Source organism: Oreochromis niloticus, linkage group LG20 (assembly GCF_001858045.2).
Source record: "Oreochromis niloticus isolate F11D_XX linkage group LG20, O_niloticus_UMD_NMBU, whole genome shotgun sequence".
Taxonomy (NCBI): domain Eukaryota; kingdom Metazoa; phylum Chordata; class Actinopteri; order Cichliformes; family Cichlidae; genus Oreochromis; species Oreochromis niloticus.
The window spans coordinates 33,215,823-33,231,984 of NC_031984.2; the positions used below are offsets into that span (position 1 = coordinate 33,215,823).

The 16,162-nt window shown below is 41.8% G+C and overlaps 1 protein-coding gene across 8 annotated transcripts in view; it reads left to right on the top strand.

The window, feature by feature from the left end:
• The window catches only part of ap4b1 (adaptor related protein complex 4 subunit beta 1), a 59,381-nt gene that overhangs the window by 5,354 nt on the left and 37,865 nt on the right, over positions 1 to 16,162 (top strand). For all 8 annotated transcript variants that reach the window (XM_025901334.1, XM_025901336.1, XM_025901335.1 and 5 more), the window contains 2 exons: positions 10,738 to 10,836; positions 12,580 to 12,691. In XM_025901334.1, coding sequence (XP_025757119.1) covers positions 10,738 to 10,836; positions 12,580 to 12,691 — 211 coding nt within the window. The remainder of the gene's footprint in view (positions 1 to 10,737; positions 10,837 to 12,579; positions 12,692 to 16,162) is intronic.

Consider the following 16,162-nt stretch of genomic DNA (forward strand, 5'->3'; position numbering starts at 1 on the left):
GTGCGACTGATTTAAGCATGTGAGTGGACTGTGCAGCCAGAGCTTGCTTTAATAACAGCTTCATTTTCTCCACCAGCCTCATGAGGTTGTCGTTCTGAGCTTTTCAGAGTTCTCTTTTTTTGTTTTTTGTTTTGTTTTTTTGTTTTGTTTTTTTTTGCCTGTCCCGTTTGGTTCTTTTGCCATCAGAATTATTGTCTAAAGGCGAAGAAAGATGCCCAATGGATTTACTTTACCAAATGGACCATCCCAGCCTTGCTGTAATGGTCTATTTGATTCACCTTTTATTGTTTATTTTATTTTATTTTTTTTTATTTTCACTTGCTAGATACGGGACAGACTTGAATGAGGAAAAGAAAAGGGAGAAAGAAAGGGGGGGGAAAAAACAGCGGAGAAGAGGGACGGGGATAAAGGGCAAAAAACAAAAACCAACAAAATAAGCAGACAAAAAATACATATATCAATCACCTGGATCACCTGTTGAGAAAGAAAAAAGAAAACAAGCAGAAGAAAACGAGAGCAATAGAATAAACAACATCACGATGATATATGGGAATATAACAGTAAATACTAAATATTAAACATTATTGTGCAGCACGTAAGATCGACAGCGCACAGTGTGCTTTGAGGTAGGAGCCAAAAAGGGTGTAGTTTGTGTGTGTGAGCACCCGTGTGTACACCTGTGAGCATGGACGCGCTTGTATTTAAAAGGTTCCTTCATGTAATGATCTGGTAGAGGGTGTGGGGGGCCACTGCCCCGTCCTCCAGGGCATGAAGCAGGTATGGAGGAGATCAAAACTCCAGACATCTAGAGGCCCTCAGAACACAAGAGACCAAGGAAGACCAACAGAGGGGCAGCCGCGCCACTATCCCAGAAAGAGCTGAGGAGAGTCCCAGATGAGGGGTCACTCAGCAGCCGCGGAGCAGAAGTCAGGGGGGGTTGCAGTGACGTGCCCGTGAGCTCCGCCGGCAGCCAGCTGTGCCAGAGTGACCGAGCCCCAGGCCGAGAGGCCGAGTGCACCCCACCCCCGAAGTGGCCCAAGCGAGCCTCAGGCTCCAGGCCCCGATAAGCAGCCACCAAGGAGTGAGCCGGTGCGTGCCTGAACTCCCATCCCCGGACACAAAGAACCACCAACGCACCGATGTCTGAGGGCGTCTGCCACTGGCAGGGGGAGTGGTGGGGGAGATAGGCCTCCATACCTTGGAGGGCCTGAGATGTCCCCAGAGAGGTGGCGTCTGATACCCGACCTGACATATAGACATAGACAAACAGGCACACACAGACACAAACATCCATTCCCACCCTCATGCTCTCATATGCAATTACTCAACACTCAACCAACGTGGAGACAGACATAAAGAGATGCTGTGCACACAATCACACTCCCCAAGCGTACTCTAAGAACCGGGTCTAGGTACGCTTGCCGCTGGAGGGGGAAACTGCACCCAGACCCAGGTAGTGTTACCCTTTTCCCTGCGGTGGGGAGAAGCAGACCGCCCTGACTCCGCAGCAGCAGGGAGGCCCCACATTCCAGACCCCAATCGGACGGCCAACTCCTCCTCCTAGCCCCCCCGCTCCAGCAGGCCGCAGAGAACGCGGGTGTGAGAAGACTCCAAACCTCCCTCCGCCCGCTCATATGTAGTGTTGATGCATGTGTGTTCTAAGGTGCATTTAAAACCCAGGAGGGCACAGAGCTACCTGCCAGAGAGCAGCAGGTAAGCGCATAGCCCCTCCTGATAGCCCTCAATGTATACGTGTATTTAAAATTGAGAGGTGGGCAACGACGCCAGGGGTGAGGTTGTACACCCTGATGGTCTTTTGGATTCCGTGTAGCGTGCCCACCCCCAAGATCCTATATGTATGTGTTATGAGAGTGTGAGTAATGTGAATGTCTAAGTTGTGGGATAAAATTGAGGCACAGGCAGCCAGAAGGGGACAGAGGGGGGGATGCCTCCCCTGCACCCTAGTGACACACCTTTACCCCAAGGCCCTGCATGTGTGGGTGATTGTGGTGGAGCGGAAAGAGGGAGGCAGCTGGAGATGGGGAGGGAAGGAAGGGAGGGGCAAGTGACCCCTCCCTGGGGCCAGCTCCCCCGCTGACCCCAGTAGGCACCCCCATACTCTGCAACCCGCCAGGGAAAGGGGGCCCAGGCCCATCCGGACCGGGGCCCAGTGCAGCAGCGCTGCCCGGCCCCACAGAGCCCGGGACAGCCCACCCGACCCCACCACAGAGAAAACTGCACCCACCCCGTCATCTTCCAGACTACACAAGACAATAGACGCCCAGGCTGAGATCTTCCTCCACCTCTCCTGTATCTCCCCCTCCTGCAGAGTGAGTTCCTGAAGAGAGGAGAGCTCCTGCAAGATGTAACAGCCTCCCCCACCAATTGAAGAGCCCCCCAGGTGGCGCGATGCACTGGCAGCACCCTGCGCCAGGGCTGGGCCCCCATACACCCACCCACCCCGATCAAAGGAGCCCAGAGCAATTGATCTGATGTGTTGGCAGAGGCTGTATCAAGACTAATGTAATCTAATAGATAATTTCTATATTGGTTAGAATTAAGATTATTTTTATTTTTCCAGTTCATGAGGACTGTTTTCTTGGCTATGCATAGGGCAGTGAAAACCATGTGGGCGATATTCTTTTCTGTAGTGACATTATCTAAGCTGCCCATCAAACACACTAAAGGGGAAGTTGGAATGTTACATTTCAGACACTTCGATAAGTCTTCACATATCTCGCGCCAAAACTTCTGAACTGGTGGACAGAACCAAAGAGCGTGGATATAATTGTCCGGTGAATTGGTTTGGCAGTGTGAACAGTTGTTGGTAGACGTAAAGCCCATCTTGAACATCCGATGACCTGTATAGTGCACTCTTATGTAGTATTTTGTATTGAATTAATTGAAGACTGGGATTTCTAATTAGATGAAAGGTTTTTAAGCAAATCTGAGACCAGAAGTTTTGGTCTAAATTAACTGATAAATCCGCTTCCCATTTTGCAATAGGAAGTGATATTGATTCATCTGTTTTAGAAAGCATTCTGTATATTTTGGATAGTAATTTGGGGGTTCTAAGAGTAAGAAACTGAACCACACTTGGTGGTGTTTGTAGTTCAACTTGACCCGGTTTAAATTTCTTTTTTACTATGGATTTAATTTGTTAATATTCTAAAAATCTTTTCTTGTTGATCCCATATTGTGTAACTAGTCTGTCAAATGGAATAAAGTCTGTTCCTTCTAATATATGTTCTAAGTATTTGATTCCTTTACCACTCCAATCTGAAAAGTTTATCATATTATTGTTTTGTAATATGTCAGGGTTGTTCCAGATAGGTGTACGTTTGCATGGGATTAATGAAGACTCCGTCAATTTTAGAAACTCCCACCATGCTGTCAGAGAAGAGCTGATGCTGATGCTTTTGAAGCATTCATGTCGTTGGATGTTTGAGCTGATAAATGGTAGATCTGAAATCTCTAGATTATTGCAAAGTGCTTGTTCTACATCTAGCCAAGGTTCATCTAAGAGGGTATGTTTTAGCCATCCTGAGATAAACTGAAGCCTGTTGGCTAAGGAGTAGTGCTGAAAGTTAGGTAGTTCTAATCCTCCTTTATCCTTGGTCTTTTGTAATGTTTTTAAGCTTATACGTGGGGGAATTTGGACATACATGAATCTAGAGATCTGATCCAATCTTGTGGCGGTTTAGTTGGGATCATTGAGAATAAATAATTTATTTTTGGTAAGACCATCATTTTTATAGCAGCAACCCTTCCCATAAGTGATATGGGTAGACATTTCCACCTAGCCAGATCGCCTTCTACTTTCTTTAAAAGTGGGATATGGTTTAATTAGGTAGATCTGCAAGCTTGGGAGAAACATTAATACCTAAATATTTTATATTTCCCGATTGCAGTGGTGTAGAAGAGAAATTATGGAAGGAGCAATTAATCGGAAGGACTGTAGATTTTGACCAGTTAATTGAGTAATCTGATATTCTTGCAAAAGAGTTTATCAATTCAATCACCCCAGAGATATTGGTTTGTGAAGTTTGGAGAAAAAGTAACACATCATCCGCATAAAGGCTGATTTTATGTTCCACGTTCTTGCATTTTATGCCCTTAATTACTGAATTCTGTCTAATTGCTGCTGCTAGTGGTTCAATAAAAATTGCAAACAGTGAAGGGGAGAGTGGGCATCCCTGCCTGGTGCCCCTCAGGAGACAGAATCTGGAGGATGTCTGGTCATTTGTTCTGACACAAGCTGTTGGGGAATTATATAATAATATATTTTTAACCAGTTAATGAAAGAGGATCCAAAACCAAATTTGTGTAAAGTTGCAAATAGAAATTTCCAGTTAACTCTGTCAAACGCTTTTTCTGCATCTAAAGAAAATATTGTAGTTTCGATGTTTTTTCTGTATGAGTAGTCTATCAAATTAAGTAATCTACGTGTATTTGTTGATGAGCGCCTACCTTTTATGAAACCAGTTTGGTCAGGATGAATTAAGAGGGGGGTTATTTTCTCTAATCTCTTTGAGAGGGCTTTGCAGATTATTTTAAGGTCTACATTTATAAGGGCTATTGGACGATAGCTTGAGGGATATACAGGGTCTTTGCCTGGTTTTAGCAGGAGATTAATGTTTGCAGAATTCATATTTGATGGAAGTCTGCCATTTTCTTTGATTTCCAACAACGTTCTGTAAAAAACTGGTGCCAGAATCGTCCAGAATTCTTTGTAGAATTCTGCAGGAAAGCCGTCTGGACCTGGAGCCTTATTATTGGGCATACTTATCAGGGCTTCCTGGAGTTCACCTGATGTCAGTGGCGAATCCAGTGCCCTTGCTTGAGTGTCTAATAATTTTGGAAGAGTTATGTTGTCCAAAAACTGATCAATTTCCTTTTTAGATGGGTTTATTTGTGGTGAATACAACGTTTTATAGAAATCCCTGAAAATGTTGTTTATTTGTTTCGGTTCATATATTGTGTTCCCAGATGAATCTTGAACAGCACATATAGTTGTTTTTTCTTTCTTTATTTTTAGCTGGTTTGCTAGAAATTGACCGGATTTATTACCATGTTCATAATTTTGTAAGCGTAGTCTTTGTACTAAGAATTTAGTTTTTTTTTTAATCAATTATCTCATTTAATTCTAGTTTTGTTTTGCGTATTTTGTTCAATGTTTCCTGATCTTGGTGGGACGCGTAGGCTTCTTCTAGTGATTTGATGGTTTTTTTCTAATTCCTGAATATTTTTGTTTTCTTTTTTCTTTTTATGTGATGAGAAAGAAATTATTTTACCTCTCATCACAGCTTTCCCTGCTTCCCATAGAACAGAAGCTGATGTTCCGGGAGTGTCATTATAGTCTAAATATGAAGTCCACTCTTTTTTAAAAATATTTAATAAAGTCTTCATCTTTAAGTAGTGATGTATTAAATCTCCAGTTTTTACTTGGCGTAGTATTATTCTTGTGCATTAGTGTTAAAGATACAGGAGCATGATCGCTGACAGCTATAGGGTGAATCTCAGTGTCTGAAATGTCACTCAGCAGTGAGCTGCTGACCAAAAAATAATCCAGACGAGAGTAGGAGTGATGGACATGAGGAAAAAAAGAATATTCCTTACTGGTGGGGTGAAGGGAGCGCCATGCATCGCAAAGACCAAAGTCGCTCATATATTGTTTGATTATATTTGTGGACTGCCAATTGCGCTGAGTTCCTGCTGTACTGAGCCTATCCATTTCTTCATTTAGTCCAAGGTTGAGGTCGCCTCCAAGAACAAGTGTGCCATCTAAGTGTTCAGAGAGTGCACTGAAAAAACCGTGGAAGAATGAGGGATCATCAACATTTGGACCATATATACTCACAATACATAGCTTTTTATCAAGTATGGATAGTTTAATGATTAAGAATCTGCCCTCTGGATCTATAACTGTATCGAGTACTGTGAAATTAATATTTTTATGTATTAGAATTGCTACTCCCCTTTGTCTAGAATTATAACAAGCTGAGAACACCTTAGGAAACTCAGGTGTTTTAAGTTCATTCGAACATCTAAGAGGTCTGTGGGTCTCTTGTAAAAGGACAACATCTGCCTGTAGTTTTTTGAGTTGGTTAAATATTTTTAACCTCTTTTCTCTGGAGCCAGCTCCATTTATATTCCATGTAACAAACCTTAGTGCACCCATAGATGTCTGTGTATAAATAGGGGTGTATGCTGTATGTGTTGCTTAGACAGGTGGAGAGAATACATCACTTGTTCATAAATAAAGAGAGGGAGAGAGAGAAAAAATGTGTGGCGAGATGCTCCCTGAGTCTGACTATGTGTGTGCATATTTTCAGAGTTCTCACATACAGGTCCTTCTCAAAAAATTAGCATATTGTGATAAAGTTCATTATTTTCTGCAATGTACTGATAAACATTAGACTTTCATATATTTTAGATTCATGACACACAACTGAAGTAGTTCAAGCCTTTCATTGTTTTAATATTGATGATTTTGGCATACAGCTCATGAAAACCCAAAATTCCTATCTCAAAAAATTAGCATATCATGAAAAGGTTCACTAAACGAGCTATTAACCTAATCATCTGAATCAACGAATTAACTCTAAACACCTGCAAAAGATTCCTGAGGCTTTTAAAAACTCCCAGCCTGGTTCATTACTCAAAACCGCAATCATGGGTAAGACTGCCGACCTGACTGCTGTCCAGAAGGCCATCATTGACACCCTCAAGCAAGAGGGTAAGACACAGAAAGAAATTTCTGAACGGATAGGCTATTCCCAGAGTGCTGTATCAAGGCACCGCAGTGGGAAGTCTGTGGGAAGGAAAAAGTGTGGCAGAAAACGCTGCACAACGAGAAGAGGTGACCGGACCCTGAGGAAGATTGTGGAAAAGGACCAATTCCAGACCTTGGGGGACCTGCGGAAGCACTGGACTGAGTCTGGAGTAGAAACATCCAGAGCCACCGTGTACAGGCGTCTGCAGGAAATGGGCTACAGGTGCCGCATTCCCCAGGTCAAGCCACTTTTGAACCAGAAACAGCGGCAGAAGCGCCTGACCTGGGCTACAGAGAAGCAGCACTGGACTGTTGCTCAGTGGTCCAAAGTACTTTTTTCGGATGAAAGCAACTTTTGCATGTCATTCGGAAATCAAGGTGCCAGAGTCTGGAGGAAGAGTGGGGAGAGGGAAATGCCAAAATGCCTGAAGTCCAGTGTCAAGTACCCACAGTCAGTGATGGTCTGGGGTGCCATGTCAGCTGCTGGTGTTGGTCCACTGTGTTTTATCAAGGGCAGGGTCAATGCAGCTGGCTATCAGGAGATTTTGGAGCACTTCATGCTTCCATCTGCTGAAAAGCTTTATGGAGATGAAGATTTCATTTTTCAGCATGACCTGGCACCTGCTCACAGTGTCAAAACCACTGGTAAATGGTTTACTGACCATGGTATTACTGTGCTCAATTGGCCTGCCAACTCTCCTGACCTGAACCCCATAGAGAATCTGTGGGATATTGTGAAGAGAAAGTTGAGAGACGCAAGACCCAACACTCTGGATGAGCTTAAGGCCGCTATCGAAGCATCCTGGGCCTCCATAACACCTCAGCAGTGCCACAGGCTGACTGCCTCCATGCCACGCCGCACTGAAGCAGTCATTTGCTTCCGGTCGCAGCAGATGGCCGCCCCTCCCTGAGCCTGGTTCTGCCGGAGGTTTCTTCCTGTTAAAAGGGAGTTTTTCCTTCCCACTGTCGCCAAAGTGCTTGCTCATAGGGGGTCATATGATTGTTGGGTTTTTCTCTGTATTTATTATTGTGCTATCTACTGTACAATATAAAGCGCCTTGAGGCGACTTTTGTTGTGATTTGGCGCTATATAAATAAAATTGAATTGAATTGAATTGAATTGAATTTCTGCAAAAGGATTCCCGACCAAGTATTGAGTGCATAACTGAACATAATTATTTGAAGGTTGACTTTTTTTGTATTCAAAACACTTTTCTTTTATTGGTCGGATGTAATATGCTAATTTTTTGAGATAGGAATTTTGGGTTTTCATGAGCTTGTATGCCAAAATCATCAATATTAAAACAATGAAAGGCTTGAACTACTTCAGTTGTGTGTAATGAATCTAAAATATATGAAAGTCTAATGTTTATCAGTACATTGCAGAAAATAATGAACTTTATCACAATATGCTAATTTTTTGAGAAGGACTGATTTGAATATGAGGTTCCCACCATGGAGCTAGGGTTTCTGGTGACAATGTTGAGGGAAACACTTTAACCAGTAGGGCACTGTTTGTTTTCCAGCATGACCAAAAGCACACCTCCAACCTCTGTGAGGGCTGTTTGAACAGGAAACTCAGTATACAGGTCCTTCTCAAAAAATTATTGCAAAGAGACTGTTGCCATCAGACCAGAGACCAGAATGACCCTATTCATATTGTTACAACTATGGTGTAAACTGGCACTGCATAAATATAACAGAATTGAATTCAATAATGTAAGATATTATTCCTCATTCCAGAGGGCGTTCACAAGCTGCTTGGAAAATTATTAAAAATGATTAGATAAATTGCAAGTAGTGGCTACTTTGAGGAAATTAAAACCTTAACCTCCTAGGACCTGGCGTCCACATACAGTGGGATGCAAAAGTTTGGGCAACAGTGTTAATAGTCATTAATTTCCTGTGTAAATCGTTGGTTGTTACAATAAAAAAATGTCAGTTAAATATATCATATAGGGGAGACACACAGTGATATTTGAGAAGTGAAATGAAGTTTATTGGATTTACAGAAAGTGTGCAATAATTGTTTAAACAAAATCAGGCAGGTGCATAAATTTGGGCACCACAAAAAAAGAAATGAAATCAATATTTAGTAGATCTGCCTTTTGCAGAAATTACAACCTCTGAATGCTTCCTGTAGGTTCCAATGAGAGTCTGGATTCTGGTTAAAGGTATTTTGGACCGTTCCTCTTTACAAAACATCTCTAGTTCATTCAGGTTTGATGGCTTCTGAGCATGGACAGCTCTCTTTAACTCACACCACAGATTTTCAATAATATTCAGGTCTGGGGACTGAGATGGCCATTCCAGAACGTTGTACTTCAGCTTCAGCTTTGTCACTGATTCCTGGACATTGGTCTCCAGAATCTGCTGATACTGAGTGGAATCCATGTGTCCCTCAACTCTGACAAGATTCCCAGTCCCTGCACTGGCCACACAGCCCCACAGCATGATGGAACCACCACCATATTTCACTGTAGGTAGCAGGTGTTTGTCTTGGAATGCTGTGTTCTTTTTCCTCCATGCATAACGCCCCTTGTTATTCCCAAATAACTCCATTTTAATTTCATCAGTCCACAGCACCTTATTCCAGAATGAAGCTGGCTTGTCCAAATGTGCTTTAGCATACCTCAAGCGGCTCTGTTTGTGCTGTGGGCGGAGAAAAGGCTTCCTCTGCATCACTCTCGCATACAGCATCTCCTTGTGTAAAGTGTGCCGAATGGTAGAACGATGAACAGTGACTCCCATCTGCTGCAAGATGATGTTGTAGGTCTTTGGTGCTGGTCTGTGGGTTGACTCTGACTGTTCTCACCATAAGTCGCTACTGTCTATCCGAGATTTTTCTTGGTCTGCCACTTCGAGCCTTAACTTGAACTGAGCCTGTGGTCTTCCATTTTCTCAATATGTTCCTAACTGTGGAAACAGACAGCTTAAATCTCTGAGACAGCTTTCTGTATCTTTCCCATAAACCATGATGTTGAACAATCTTTGTCTTCAGGTCATTTGAGAGTTGTTTTGAGACCCCCATGTTGCTACTCTTCAGAGAAAATTAAAAGAGGAGGGAAACTTATAATTGACCCCCTTAAATACGCTTTCTCATTATTGCATTCACCTGTGTATGTAGGTCAAGGGTCACTGAGCTTACCAAGCCAATTTGAGTTCCAATAATTAGTTCTTAAGGTTTTGGAATCAATAAAATGACAACAGTGCCCAAATTTATGCACCTGCCGGATTTTGTTTAAACAATTATTACACACTTTCTGTAAATCCAATAAACTTCATTTCACTTCTCAAATATCACTGTGTGTGTCTCCTATATGATATATTCAACTGACATTTTTTGTTGTAACAACCAACAATTTATACAGGAAAATAATGACTATTAACAAGATTGCCCAGACTGTTGCATCCCACTGTATGTGGACATCACATTTGGGTTTTCTAGACCAAAATACTAAATTTTGCTCTACAAGGGCCTGATATCCACTTACGAGGACATTAAACGAATATCCTCATATGTGGATCTTCTTTTTCTCAGAAACAAATACCAGGTAAAAAAAAAAAAAAATCTGGTAATTCTTTGTTTTTACCTTCATCGGGTCCCAATATGCCCAAATATCAAAAAGAAAATGCAAGCCACGGAAGAGTTCGGGTCTTAGGAGGTTAACGCACCTGTAACTGATTCCATCTACTTTATACTTGTAGCCACAGTCAGTATTAAAATGAAGTGTAACAAATTGTACAAATTAATACGACATCTGACTGGATAACTCTGTCTTCATGGAAAAGCTTAATCACTTACCAAATCATTTGCATGTGGACGTGTGTCTTTTTTAGTCCCCAGAGGAAGCAGCAACAGTTCAGATTCACTGCATCTAATTCATTATTTCATTACTTTTACATTCAGATTGATTTATGTGTACATGCTGAGAAAAAAAGATATGTCTGTCTGCTTGCAGTTGTTGCTGCGCTCTGTCCCTGGCCTGCTGGGGGTGCACTACAAGCGTTTCTTCTGTGGCTATGCTGAGCCTGCCTACATCAAAGAAAGGAAGATGCAGGTGATGCCAGTTTTGCTCATCCTTTGAATTTTTCATGCTCAGTTTTCATTTTTATATGATGATGTGCTTTTTGAAACAAGAAAACTTTAGCTGTAATAATCCAAAGTTCTAATACTTATTTCGTAAACTCTAACCAATAAACATAGAACACACTTTTGTGTTGGTGGACCAACTTCTTGCTTTTTACAAAGGAAAAGGAGAGTTTATGTCTTAGAAAAACATGAGATTAAATAAATGCAGACTCCAGACATTACAGATGCTGCAGAACACTGAAAGTTAACCCTTAGGTTGCCTCAATAAGTCCTGCTTGAATAGATTCTCTCACTTTCACTTAGTGGTCAACTCACACTTTGTTCAGCTATCACTCCACTCCACTATTTCCATTATCCATTCATTCATCCATTTGTTGTGCACAGAGTCGGACTGCAGCTGGCTAAACAGGGTAGTTAGAATTTCCTTTACACAGGATCATTTTCCATCCTGGGTGGCTGTAGCTCATGAGGTAAAGCAGGATATTAATTGGAAGATTGGAGGTTTGATCCCTGGCAGCTCCAACTCTTACCCAAACGTCCCTGGGTGAGATACTAACCCCAAGTTTCTCTTTGATGCATCCATTGGTGAAATGTACTTACGTATAGCAAAAAGTGCTTGTGTGAATGAGGCAAGTTGTATAAAGGGCTATATAAGAACCACTTACCATCTCTTCCTGGGAGATCCTGACATGTTCCCAATCCAAGTGAGATGCTGAGTCTCTACATGTTCTGCATCTTATCCCAGTTGGATATGCCTGAAAACCCTCCAATTGAAGGCACCCGGGATGCTTAGTGATTAGATTCTCAAACAGCCTCAACGGGCGCTTTTCAGAGCATCCCCATCTACAAGCTCCCTCTAGTTCTCTGCTTATCTCGGTTCCTCAGGCTGCCCTACAACCCTAAAGAGGAACAACTGTATTTGAGTTCCTGTTCAAACGCAACATTTTTATCACTAATTAGTGCTCATATTCATAGGTGAGATTTTCAAGGTAGACTTGGTTGAGAGGTTTACCTTCTAGCTCATTCGCCTCCTCAGTAGCATTATACAATGCTCACCTTGTCGATGGTACAATGCCAACCTGTCCATCTCCATTTTACCCAAACTGTGAGCTAACTCCACACACCGAGAAAGTAATTCATCCTTTTGTAACAGATAGCTGGAGGGGCGGGGTTTGATCCCAACTGCCTCAAGGCTGCCAAGTTCAACAAGCACCTGAAACCCCCTTAGCATGAATTCTCTGTACAGATGTGGAAACATCTTTCAGGTGCTTTGATAAGTTTGTGTTTCCTCATTTTGGTCAGGATGCCCCATGGCACTGCTTTTATGTATATACTTTGGCATAGACAGTAAATAAAAGATGGCCATAGCCATTCTGATATTAGCCTTTGGTTTTTTGGCCTGCATTTTGAAGCTTCACAATGTTAATGCTAATACCTAATGCTGATTTTACAGGGGCACCACTCAGCTGAGGGCACCAATACCACCAGCCTGGTGACCTGGTTTAGCTGCCTGTGTCAGTCTACGCCGTGCTCCTAACTTTGGACATTTTAACATCCAAAAGGATTAGCTTAATCTTGGAGCCAGCCCCAAGAATTGGATTTTTAGCTTTTTGCATTACTACCTTTTCACAAGTCCACAGTTAGTACCCGGTGTTAGCAACTGGAGGCGATCCTTTGACTGTACTATAGCTTCAGCTGCTGTGTGTTGCAGGTACTGGTAGAGCTGGTGAATGACGAGAACGTAGCAATGATACTGGATGAGCTGAAAGGATACTGCACTGATGTCAACACTGACACTGCCCAGGCTGCAATCTCAGCAATAGGTAAACATATTCACACATGCTGCTGTGTGCCTGTATTATGTAATTTGACACTCAGACTCTGTTGTGTCTACTATTGTAGTTTTTTTTTTTTTACAAAACTTCTTCAGGTAGAGACTGCTGTATTAATGAGGATGTAGTGGTTAGGAGTACCAGATTGTAAATAATATGGATTTAGTAACAAATCCTGATATTCAAATGTTTTGTCTTACTCTGTTCATACTGTATTAAATGAAGGCTGGTTTATATTTATAAGCCTTCATGTTTTTGCTGTGTTCCCGAACCTGTGTGTGTGAAGTATATGTTCAAAATAAAACAACTGAATAGAAAACATTTTATCTCGCTATAAGCACCAGAGATTGGGACCAAGACCATTCCAGCTCTGTGGTTCCACTATTCAATTCAATTCAATTCAATTTTATTTATATAGCGCCAAATCACAACAAAAGTCGCCTCAAGGCGCTTTATATTGTACAATAGATCGCACAATAATAAATACAGAGAAAACCCCAACAATCATATCATATGACCCCCTATGAGCAAGTACTTTGGCGACAGTGGGAAGGAAAAACTCCCTTTTAACAGGAAGAAACCTCCGGCAGAACCAGGCTCAGGGAGGGGCGGCCATCTGCTGCGACCGGTTGGGGTGAAGAAGGAAAACAGGATGAAAGACATGCTGTGGAAGAGAGACAGAAATTAATAACAGATATGATTCGATGCAGAGAGGTCTATTAACACATAGTGAGTGGCTGGAAAGGAAAAACTCAATGCATCATGGGAATCCCCGGCAGCCTACGTCTATTGCAGCATAACTAAGGGAGGATTCAGGGTCACCTGGTCCAGCCCTAACTATATGCTTTAGCAAAAAGGAAAGTTTTAAGCCTAATCTTGAAAGTAGAGATAGTGTCTGTCTCCCGAATCCAAACTGGAAGCTGGTTCCACAGAAGAGGGGCCTGAAAACTGAAGGCTCTCCCTCCCATTCTACTTTTAAATACTGTAGGAACAACAAGTAGGCCTGCAGAGCGAGAGCGAAGTGCTCTAATAGGGTGATATGGTACTACAAGGTCATTAAGATAAGATGGGGCCTGATTATTTAAGACCTTGTATGTGAGGAGCAGGATTTTGAATTCAATTCTGGATTTAACAGGAAGCCAATGAAGGGAAGCCAAAACAGGAGAAATATGTTCTCTCTTCCTAGTCCCTGTCAGGACTCTTGCTGCAGCATTTTGGATTAGCTGAAGACTTTTCAGCGAGTTTTTAGGACATCCTGATAATAAAGAATTACAGTAGTCCAGCCTGGAAGTAATAAATGCATGAACTAGTTTTTCAGCATCACTCTGAGACAGGATATTTCTAATTTTAGAGATGTTGCGCAAATGGAAGAAAGCAGTCTTACATATTTGTTTAATATGTGCGTTGAAGGACATGTCCTGGTCAAAAATGACTCCAAGGTTCCTCACAGTGTTACTGGAGGCCAAGGTAATGCCATCCAGAGTAAGAATCTGGTTAGATACCATATTTCTAAGATTTTCAGGGCCGAGTACAATAACCTCAGTTTTATCTGAATTAAGAAGCAGAAAGTTAGCGGCCATCCAGGTCTTTATGTCTTTAAGACATTCCTGCAGTTTAACTAATTGGTGTGTGTTACCTGGCTTCATGGACAGATAGAGCTGGGTGTCATCTGCATAGCAGTGAAAATTTATGCTATGTCTTCTAATGATGCTGCCTAGGGGAAGCATGTATAATGTAAATAGAATTGGTCCTAGCACTGAACCCTGTGGAACACCATAATTGACCTTAGTGTGTGAAGAGGACTCTCCATTTACTTGAACAAATTGGAGTCTATTAGATAGATATGATACAAACCACTGCAGCGCAGTGCCTGTAATACCTACAGCATGTTCTAATCGCTCTAATAGGATATTATGATCAACAGTATCAAACGCAGCACTAAGGTCTAGCAGGACAAGCACAGAGATGAGTCCACTGTCAGAGGCCATAAGAAGATCATTTGTAACCTTCACTAAAGCTGTTTCTGTGCTGTGATGAGCTCTGAAACCTGACTGAAACTCTTCAAATAAGCCATTCCTCTGCAGATGATCTGTTAGCTGTTTGACAACTACTCTTTCAAGGATTTTTGATATAAAAGGAAGGTTGGAAATTGGCCTGTAATTAGCTAAGACAGCTGGGTCTAGAGATGGCTTTTTGAGTAAAGGTTTAACTACAGCCAGCTTGAAGGCCTGTGGTACATAGCCGATTATTAGAGATAGGTTGATCATACTTAAGATCGAAGAATTAATTAATGGCAGGACTTCTTTGAGCAGTTTTGTAGGAATGGGGTCTAAAAGACACGTTGATGGTTTGGAGGAATTAATTATTGAAGTTAACTCAGAAAGGTCAATTGGAGAAAAAGAGTCTAACTTAACATCGATGGTATTAAAAGTAGCTGTAGATAATATTACATCTGTGGGATGATTATTGGTAATTTTTTCTCTAATGATAAAAATTTTATTTGTGAAGAAGTTCATGAAGTCATTACTAGTTAACGTTAAAGGGATTGTTGGCTCAGTAGAGCTCTGACTTTTTGTCAGCCTGGCTACAGTGCTGAAGAGAAACCTGGGGTTGTTCTTATTTTCTTCAATCAGTGACGAATAGTAAGATGTTCTGGCTTTGCGGAGGGCTTTCTTATAAAGCAGCAAACTATTTCTCCAGGCTAAATGATGATCCTCTAAATGTGTGACACGCCATTTCCTCTCCAGCTTACGGGTTATCTGCTTTAGGCTACGTGTTTGAGAATTATACCACGGAGTCAGGGACTTTGGATTTGAGGCCTTAGTTTTCACAGGAGCTACAGTATCCAGAGTCGTACGTAGTGAGAAGGTAAAATTATTAACAAGATAATCAACCTCTGTTGGAGTAGCGTTCAGGTAGCTGCTCTGCTCTATGTTGGTACAGGGCATTGAAGATGATAACAGTGGGTGGATTATATTCTTAAACTTAGTTACAGCACTTTCAGAAAGACATCTACTTTGATAAAGTCTATTCCCCACTGCTGTGTAATCAATTATTGTAAATGTAAATGTTATCAGGAAATGATCAGACAGCAGAGGGTTTTCAGGAAACACTGTTAAATGTTCAGTTTCTATGCCATATGTTAAAATGAGATCTAGAGTGTGATTAAAGTGGTGGGTGGGTTCTTTTACATTTTGAGAGAAGCCAATTGAGTCTAATAACAGATTAAATGCGATGTTGAGGCTGTCATTTTTAGCATCTACATGGATGTTAAAATCACCCACAATAATTATTTTATCTGAGCTGAGCACTAAATCAGATAAAAAGTCTGAGAAATCAGAGAGAAACTCTGTGTAAGGCCCAGGTGGACGATAGATGATAACAAGTAAGACTGGTTTCTGAGTTTTACAGCTGGGGTGGACGAGGCTAAGCATCAGGCTTTCAAATGAATTAAAAGTCTGT